Below are 9,547 nucleotides of genomic sequence, written 5' to 3'. Positions count from 1 at the left end.
TGCCATAGTTTCACGTCACTGTGTGGTGAGGCATAGTGAATTGCAGTCCTTGTCCTGTTTGGTGAAATGAAAAGGCCGAGACCAATACTTGTGTGTACACCATGTGTGTGCTTAGCCTTGCCATCCATTCTTTAGTGCATGATGATTGTAGATCATAAAGCGGGGAAGGCAACATCAACCCACACATTAAAACATCAAACACACATTTGTTCACCAAGTTTAAACATGGCAAAAGTCTCAATGATTACTTTAGTGGCACATCTGTGCTTGTTTTTTGCCCCAAAGTTCCTAATGACTATACGCGTATGGCCAGTTGGGCACGCAAGGGACTGTGTTTTACGCAGTCCAAAACATGCTATTTGTAGAGTAATACAGAAGGCGTAAGCAAGTAATTATTTTTTCGTTGGATGAACGACATTGTGAATTTGATCACATGGGCTTCGAAGACAACGTGTGATATATAGAAACCTCTTAAAATCGCAAGTTTCCATGAGAAAACAGACACAAGTCCCCATAACTCCACCGGTACTTCTGAAGTTGGGGGCAAGTTCAAACACCAGAAACGGACAGAGAGGCACTTTGTTTATGCTTCTGTGAACATCGAACTGTTTACTTTAACAGGGGACTTGTTGATGCACCCAAAAGTGGTTTCATTCTTTACATATTTTGCCATAAACCGAGAGCAGAAAACACAAGCGATTCGCTAGTACAGTCAAAGAGTCGGAGAGCTGGCATAGTTGAATCTCTACGGCTCTCATGTCGATCTTAAGTACTGCCCACTGACTCATCCAGTCATTTACTGAGTAGAGAAACTCTGTGTTGGAGAAACTCAACGAGAATGGCAGACGCTGCTCCAGCCCCCGCTGCCGCACCGGCAAAGACACCCAAGAAGAAAGCACCCAGGCCCAAGAAGGCTGGTCCAAGTGTTGGCGAGTTGATTGTGAAAGCAATCGCTGCCTCCAAGGAGAAGAAGGGAGTGTCCCTTGCCGCTCTGAAGAAGGCGCTCGCAGCTGGCGGATACGATGTGGAGAAGAACAAGGCACGTGTCAAAGTGGCAGTCAGAGGACTGGTAACTAAAGGCACCCTTGTCCAGACTAAAGGAGTCGGTGCGTCCGGATCCTTCAAGTTAGCCAAGAAGGCGGCCGAGCCCAAGAAGAAGGCAGTCAAGAAGCCAGCGGCCAAAAAGCCAGCTGCCAAAAAGCCAGCTGCAAAGAAGCCCGCCGCAGCAAAGAAGCCCAAGAAGGCAGCAGCCAAAAAGCCAGCCGCCGCCAAGAAGTCCCCGAAGAAGGCTAAGAAGCCCGCAGCCCCTAAGAAGGCTACAAAGAGTCCCAAGAAGGCAAAAAAGCCCGCGGCTCCCAGGAAGGCAGCAAAGAGCCCAAAGAAGGCTAAAGCAGCCAAGCCCAAGGCAGCTAAGCCTAAAGCAGCCAAGCCCAAGAAGGCAGCCCCTAAGAAGAAGTAAATTCATTTTAGGCTGCTTTTTCTCAAACAAAAGGCTCTTCTAAGAGCCACCCGATTTACTCATTAATTGCACACGTTCCATTGAAATGCACGCACGAGTACTGTCTCAGAGTTTGACATGAATGAACTAGCGGTCTCCTGCCAAGCATCATTTGCGCCATTTTTCACAACCAACCTCGTTCATTGTTTGCAAAATCACCGAGGCCCCACTCACGGCCCTGCCGCTATTGCCATGACGATACAAAGGCTGAACCCAGTCAAACGCTGCCAGTAAATGGCTAGTTATGAACATGCACACATCTGTACAAGATACATATGTACACAGATCATGCTGTTTAGGAACTATATAGTTGGAAGCTTTAGAGACACGCACAATGAACGCCTGACTCCAGCTGTTTGCTCCTAATGGGATAGGCAATACGTTGTTTACAGTAGAAGTGCTTACATGTGTAATTACAACACTAGTAGTATGACATTGCAAAGATTCTATGTCATAGGGTCGTAATTACATATGTAAGAGTACTTCTACTGCTACTTTATTAAATACACACCTCAGAGAACAGGGCATATAACAAAGCGCATGGTGGGCTGTGTCAAATTCCGTCGCCATGCATACATGTTTTTACTTTAATGTCATGGCATGACGTATATTATTTGCCAAAAAAGGGAATATGTGATCTTGGGGAGAAGGGGGAAAGAGCGCATTTTGGGTTCCCCAACGACGTCACGGTGTTGACTACCCAGTGATTGGCTCCAAAGGTTACAGCTTCAGCCACTCAGGCTTTAGGTTGCCTCCCCAGTCGTGGATATATAGTGGCCTGAGGCGAATAAACAAGCATTCGATTTCTCGAAATCTAAAACAAAGCTTCAAATATGAGCGGAAGAGGCAAAACCGGCGGCAAGGCTAGGGCAAAGGCAAAGACTCGGTCATCCAGGGCTGGGCTGCAGTTCCCCGTCGGTCGTGTGCACAGGCTGCTGCGTAAAGGCAACTATGCTCAGCGCGTGGGAGCTGGTGCACCCGTCTACATGGCTGCAGTGCTCGAGTACTTGACCGCTGAGATCCTGGAGTTGGCCGGTAACGCCGCTCGTGACAACAAGAAGAGTCGCATTATCCCTCGTCATCTGCAGCTTGCCGTGCGTAACGACGAGGAGTTGAACAAACTGCTCGGTGGAGTTACCATCGCTCAGGGTGGCGTGCTGCCCAACATCCAGGCTGTGCTCCTGCCCAAGAAGACCGAGAAGTCCAAGTAAATTTGTCCCAACGTCCCAGACCACAAAGGCTCTTTTAAGAGCCACCCACCTATTCTCAACAAAGCCATTTTCCACTTGTTTAACAAATGCAGATACGGTAAAAATTACAAGGGACCACCTTGTACTTACAGGATACTGGAAGTGCTGTATTATCATGGTTATCGTGATACTTGACATTTAGATAACCAGGAAGGATGTAAAGAAATAAATATCAAAAGAAAAGTTCAAAGGCGCATTGACTTCCCGAGTGTTTTCTGACAATATACGTGGAACGGTAGTAAACCTTCCTCCCACAAGCCTCATACAGTGTCAAGTCCAGCGGTATCGTACTGCCTCCCGTTGCCGAGCCTTTGTAGTTAGTTGAACAGGTGCAAGATGACCTCCATTAGAGACGCAGCACAGCTCGTTGCAATGCATGTATCCACGACTAGGCGCAGCTAATATACATATTGTATCAATGGTGGTTGGTGGTACTGTTTGCGCGCCACTCCAAATGAAGCCGAAAACATGAAAAATATGGCTTTACTTGTAAACTTGAATTGACCTACAAGTTCAACCAGGCTTAATTTTGTACTGACGCACGCGAGGCCCACATTTAACTGTGAAAGACTGCAATATCTTACTGTGCTACATCCTGAATATAGACCTGGCGAGTTATACAGTACACTTCGTCTGTTAGCTTATGGACTGATGGTTATGGTTGTGCGCGTCTGTGAGGAAGACTGTGTGATCACATATTCTGCAGGATCTTGGCAAGATATGGAATAGCTTTTGGATGAGAGTTTGGTTGGCTCTTAAAAGAGCCTTTTGGTTGGGAAAATGTGGGCGAACACTTTACTTGGAGCTGGTGTACTTGGTGACGGCCTTGGTTCCCTCAGAAACGGCGTGCTTGGCGAGCTCACCGGGCAGCAACAGACGCACTGCGGTCTGGATCTCCCTTGAGGAGATGGTGTGGCGCTTGTTGTAATGTGCCAGGCGGGAAGCCTCACCAGCGATGCGCTCGAAGATGTCGTTGACGAAGGAGTTCATGATGCTCATGGCCTTAGAAGAGATCCCAGTATCGGGGTGGACCTGCTTCAGGACCTTGTACACGTAGATGGCATAGCTCTCCTTCCTGGTCCTCTTGCGCTTCTTGCCACCCTTTCCGGCGGTCTTGCTCACGGCTTTCTTGGAGCCCTTCTTGGGCGCAGGCTTGGCTGGGTCAGGCATGGTGATGAATCAGTCGGGTAGTAACAGATACACCGAGATGTACCGTATATATTACAGCTGCTGTACTACGTCACACAAGCTGAGCTCAAAGAAAATCCAACGAGCCATTTCCCTCCATTTTCAGAGGCGATGATTGGTTACTTTTGAAATCGGGGGACGTTCTCTGCCTCAAAGAACACTCGACCCACAAACCTTAGTTTTGCCCTCATTGCACACTGACCATTTCCCGCACTTTCTTTAACGAAATTAATTACGTTCAACAAAGTAATAGGAGTAGCCTATTCTAGTGAGATGACCTCAAGACTCAAGTTACTATAGGTAGGCCTACATGTATGTTGCGTGCGTGTAGGTTAATTTGTTTTAAGGGTAAATAGCAGACCTTATTGTACCTGCCCAAATTAAGTTGTCTACATTATTCATTCTGTAGTATAGAGTATAATTTATGGATCACAGGGGGGAAATTATTGAGACGGACATTTCCGAATATTTCACGATTTTAAGATATAGGCCTACATACACGATGGACCACATTGTGCAAATTGGCTTTTGTCAAGACCAGCTCATAGGAAAACTGCTGGGAGTCCTAACAAATGATGAGTGACGTGAGTCAATAAGTCATGATAACTGGGCCAGTTCCATTTTTCTACTACGCACTGCAATGGGCATGGTTTAACTTGAAAGAACAAGTTAAGCTCCCTCAGAATTCCAAATTGATCTTTACTGCAAATCGTGTGAGTGGTTCGAAAGCAAAGCTGCAGTGAAAAGCTTCACACAACGTATAATAAATGTGTCAATTAACGTGGAATTCTGCGGCTCCTGGTTTGCTTTGCAGTACAGAGCTAAGGGAATTATTCTTTCCACGTTCTGAATAGAATTAACCATTTCATCGTTTCACACAGATGTTCCCTTCATTTGGTTGTACAAAATTGACATATTAGCTTTTCTTAGATATGTGGGTGGATCTTTGTGTACTTGGAAGCGCAAGGCTAACATGAAAAAAAATAACCATTTCATCAGTTCATGCAAATGGTCCCTTCATTTGAGAGTGTGGACACAATGGATATATTAGCTTCATCAGATATGTGAGTGGCTCTTAAAAGAGCCTTTGGGTTTTGTTGGGTTAATCGATATCTAACCTCCGAAACCGTACAGAGTACGTCCCTGGCGTTTCAGAGCATAGACGACGTCCATGGCTGTGACAGTCTTCCTCTTGGCATGCTCGGTGTAGGTGACGGCATCACGGATCACGTTCTCAAGGAACACCTTCAGCACACCACGGGTCTCCTCGTAGATGAGGCCAGAGATACGCTTCACACCACCACGGCGAGCCAGACGCCTGATTGCAGGCTTGGTGATTCCCTGGATGTTATCGCGAAGGACTTTGCGATGACGCTTTGCGCCACCCTTCCCAAGACCTTTTCCTCCTTTGCCGCGTCCGCTCATGTTATCTCTCTGTAATCACAAAGACTAGTACCTTCTCATAGTGATCCCCGCGTATTCATGTCAGACAGGAGGACCTGCTTGAAACCAGGCTTACTAGGGCCAAGCGCCCCTCCCTTTGTGAGTTCGAAACAGTTATGTCGGGAGCATGTAAGCTATCCATATTGGTGACATGCGCAGTGCCCTTCTAATAGCAACACTCGAACACACGAGTAGGCCTATTGTTACAACCTTTCAACTGCAGAGCAGTCGCATTCTACACACTGCATGCATGCATGCATACATTACTATTTGTTTATTCTTTTTTTGATCTCTCTGAAAGGCATGAGTGCAATATGTTTGGTTTGCATTACTATTTTGGACGAATGCTTGCTGGTTGGTATGGGCCAAGATGCAGTCAGAACTATATTAACAGAAGCTGTCCGTATATGTTACATATTTCCTTGTTCAGTGTACATGTGTGTTTCATTTTTCTGTCTGTTGTACTATGTTTTTGTGAAGGCCTACATCACACTCACATGTCCAAACAAAAGTTCTATTGAAGAGACAATAAATGATGATCTTATATTATTATCACATAATAATAATACTCCGTGGAATAATTGGATTACTCATTGTAATGATAAGAAAAATATAGTTGCAAAAACCCTATGCATAGATTGCATTGACAAGACATTCTGTCGAGATGAGCTATCAATAGCCTAAATCGAAGGTGAGTCTATCAAAACCGCGTGGAAGTAGCCTAATCTAACGGCATTTCATCTAAAAATGAAATGGCATTGAGGCATTATGCTGCGAAATGCTGGAACCAATTCCCTGTCCAAATTAGAACAGTAGGCCTATCTTGTTTTAAAAGGGGGTTAACAACTGCTTTATTCTCATCTGCCTTTGGTGATAGTCATTTACGCACTATCTATAACATAAACTATTTTTTTTCTTCCTCTTCTTCTCTTTTCTCTATTCTTAACCCTTATGTTGTGTTTGGGTCATTTTTGACCCGTTTTCAAGTTTTAGTGTGAAAAAAACACACTTTCCTTTATTTTCTTGGAATAAGGCTTCATCTAATCCTCAGTCACAATCATTGCAACACACAAAAAATATGTTTTATCATTTTAGTAAATTTTAAAGGTCCAAAAAAAAAAAAAGTTACATCTGTGGTGTTCAGGGTCAAAATTGACCCGGCATAGATTTTTGGCTGTTGTATGCATTTCTGAAAAGCTGTTGGTTGCCCCTTGTCTTTAGTTTGGTGATTTATGGTGAGGAAAATATATTTCTTGCCTGAATTTTTTTTTGCCGGCTTTTTCATATTCCAAATCCAATATGGCCGCCGGACATTCCCATACACTACAATACGTCATATCTCCTGTTGTGAAAGGAGTACAGATGTATTTCTGGTGTCTACTCATATGTTTTCATGGTCAGGGAATCAATTTCTGCATTATATAATGAGATTTTTTGCACATTTGTTTGCAAAATATATTTTTGCACATTATTTTTTCCAAAAAACGTATCAAAAATACATCATGGCACCCAAACATGTAGAACTGGTCTTATACTTTCCATAACGTTGATGTGGCAATGACATAATGGTCCATGTTCATGGCATAGGGGATTCAGATTTTTTCATGTTAATTGATGTGTTCATTTCCAATATCTTTGCATTAGATTGGTGGAATAGCTGTGACTCGGATAGAATTGCTATTTTGTATATTTACCACACTAAAATTATATAAATATTGAAAAACACCAAGTCAACATATTTAAACATTGATTTTATGCACTGAAAAACTAATTTAGTTGACATTTGGTCTTTATCCTGCTATAAATCTCTTTGGGTTGGTTTGGACCTCAACACCACAAATGCCACTATTGATGATATTTTTCAATATTAGAGAAAAAACAATAAAATAAATTTGGGGGTTGTTGTACTCACATATCAGCTGTAATACATGGACAACATAATCACTAATTGTATCACTTTAGGAGGTATTAATAGTGAATTTATGCAGATTTTGATAGTTTTGGTCATCAAAAACGATTTGCATAATGTAAGATAAAAGACCAGTAAAGTCAAAAAGATGAATACATGAAGTGATATTTCCATGGATATGAATACAAACCAAGTTAGCCATGAGATGAAAAACAATATTTGATGATAACTGGTGTTTTTGGGTGTTTTATGGCTGAGTTTTGTTATCACGGGTCAAAAATGACCCGAACACCACAGGTGTATGCAGCTTACGAACACAACACAAGGGTTAAGCACATTGAATGACATGTGCACTATACATATTTTTTTATTTGTTTTAATTAAAAATGCTGCTTAGAAACTAGAAAATATTGAACTTCTGCGATATGCACTTCTGATTACATCCTGAAACATGCTGTGTTTTGTTCACTAGCACGATTTCTTTGTCATGAACTATAGAGTAGGCTAACACGACAGCGTCATAACTGTATTGTGATGTAGTCATGGACGTGTTATAATCATAATGTCAATGTCATAAACTTTTTGTGCTTGATGGCATTCAATGACATTCCGCTATGGTCATGGCAGGTGACATTGCCTGTGCTATCTTTATTATGACACCTTGATGACATTAATCAAAGTGATTAACCCTCAAGCGACCGGGCTGTTTTTGCGACTAATCCGACCGAGCGGGGTCATTTATGACCCCAAGGAGTTAATATAGAAATACCACTATATACATTATATTTTGGGGATCACTCAAATGTATTTACATCCAAGACATAGGCTACTTGTCCCTCATCTAAAGCAAACACATTTCAATTTGAACATTTTATTGTTTAGCTAAAAGGTTGTCACATACGTACATTGATAATGATGTATTCTCTAAACAAAAAAATACAAAAAAACATCCGATGCATTTTTTTCTTCTCTCAAAGTGAAACTTTGGGAAACCAAGCTAAATTCTATCAATTAGGCCCATAGATTATAGGCTTTTTCTGCAATAAAACTTTCGGGTACTCAACATTTCTGGGTTCATGAAATCACGACTAATAGAGAATATGTTAATTTACATAGACAAAACCATGTCTCAAACATATAAGCTTGTGCACACTCAACATTTATCTGAAACTTTTTCTGGACATTGTGGCTGTGAAAAGGCGTCTTCCATATGTATTAGAGCAGGGGTGGGGAACATTTTTCATTCGAGCGGCCACTTCAAATTGCTCCGAGGGCCGTAAAAGTCCAGAAAAATTCCCATAGGCTATAAATGGGCCAATTCTCACAAAATTCATTCACAACATGCACAACATAGGTATTGACCAACCCCTAAAAGGACAAGAAATGGTGAACAAAAATTATTGTGCCCGGGGTCATAAATGACCCCACTCGGTCGCTTTAGGGTTAAAGGGACACTGTGTAAGATTTGTAGTAGTTCATTTCCCGAATGCATTGCTGCCCATTCACTACTGTTACCTTTTTCATGAATACTTACCACCAGCATCAAATTCTAAGTATTCATTATGACAGGGAAAATTGCACTTTTCATACATGAAAAGGGGGATCTTCTCCATGGTCCGCCATTTTGAATTTCCAAAAATAGCCATTTTTAGCTGCAAAAATGACTCTACTTGGACCATACTAGAAAATATTTGTTTATTACTTAGTAAACTTTCATGTAAAGATCAAATTTGGCAATAGGCAGCCCAGTTTCAATGAACAGCATAGTTGCAGTACCTTTTTTGACAATTTCCTGCGCAGTGTCCCTTTAAAGACTGAAAATGTTTGAAATTACAGTATTCAAAGGTTCATATTTTTTCATTTTCAAAGGTGTTTTCCTAACCATTGATTTCATCTGCATATCTATATGTGTTTAAAGGGGTTGCAGGTTTACCAACAGAACGCCATCATTAGCCCTTTGAGGAGTAGCATCACAAATACCGGTATTTGATTAGAATTTTGCCCAAATGTTGAGTTCTCATTATGATGTCATAAGGTCTTTTGCAAGATTCTTACTTCTATGGGAGCTGTAGAGTGTTCAAATAAAATTCTAGAAGAACCTGGGGAAATTCCTTATTCAAAGGGTTTAAATGACAATTGAAATTCAGCATACACACTTCTTGTGCTGCCTTCTCTCACTCACACATAAAAATATGTTTTTAAATTAAGAGAAATCTCACTGCCTTTCCACTGTCTCTCACTGTCTTTTCTGGGGACCAA

General features: G+C 42.0%; 3 protein-coding genes across 3 annotated transcripts; 1 reads left to right on the top strand and 2 right to left on the bottom strand.

Annotated features, from left to right (window-relative positions):
* Window positions 1–814: 814 nt before the first annotated feature.
* Window positions 815–1,459, top strand: LOC134447435 (histone H1-like). Its single transcript, XM_063196894.1, has one exon. The coding sequence runs from the start codon at window positions 839–841 to the stop codon at window positions 1,457–1,459; it is 621 nt and encodes a 206-aa protein (XP_063052964.1). The 5' UTR covers window positions 815–838.
* A 2,015-nt stretch (window positions 1,460–3,474) lies between these two features.
* LOC134447629 (histone H2B 1/2-like) lies at window positions 3,475–4,332 on the bottom strand. Its single transcript, XM_063197183.1, has one exon. It carries the CDS (start codon window positions 3,916–3,918, stop codon window positions 3,544–3,546), a length of 375 nt encoding a protein of 124 aa, XP_063053253.1. The 5' UTR covers window positions 3,919–4,332; the 3' UTR covers window positions 3,475–3,543.
* Window positions 4,333–5,004: 672 nt separating this feature from the next.
* Window positions 5,005–9,246, bottom strand: LOC134447649 (histone H4). The gene is made up of 2 exons (XM_063197221.1): window positions 9,222–9,246; window positions 5,005–5,370 (listed from the first exon to the last, which is right to left on the bottom strand). The coding sequence occupies exon 2, from the start codon at window positions 5,359–5,361 to the stop codon at window positions 5,050–5,052; it is 312 nt and encodes a 103-aa protein (XP_063053291.1). The 5' UTR covers window positions 5,362–5,370; window positions 9,222–9,246; the 3' UTR covers window positions 5,005–5,049.
* Between the last annotated feature and the right edge of the window lie 301 nt (window positions 9,247–9,547).

The sequence above is a fragment of the Engraulis encrasicolus genome, chromosome 1 (genome assembly GCF_034702125.1).
Source record: "Engraulis encrasicolus isolate BLACKSEA-1 chromosome 1, IST_EnEncr_1.0, whole genome shotgun sequence".
In the NCBI taxonomy this organism is placed as follows: domain Eukaryota; kingdom Metazoa; phylum Chordata; class Actinopteri; order Clupeiformes; family Engraulidae; genus Engraulis; species Engraulis encrasicolus.
The sequence above is the reverse complement of the archived record's forward strand: the minus strand, read 5'-3'. Positions and strand labels throughout refer to the sequence as shown.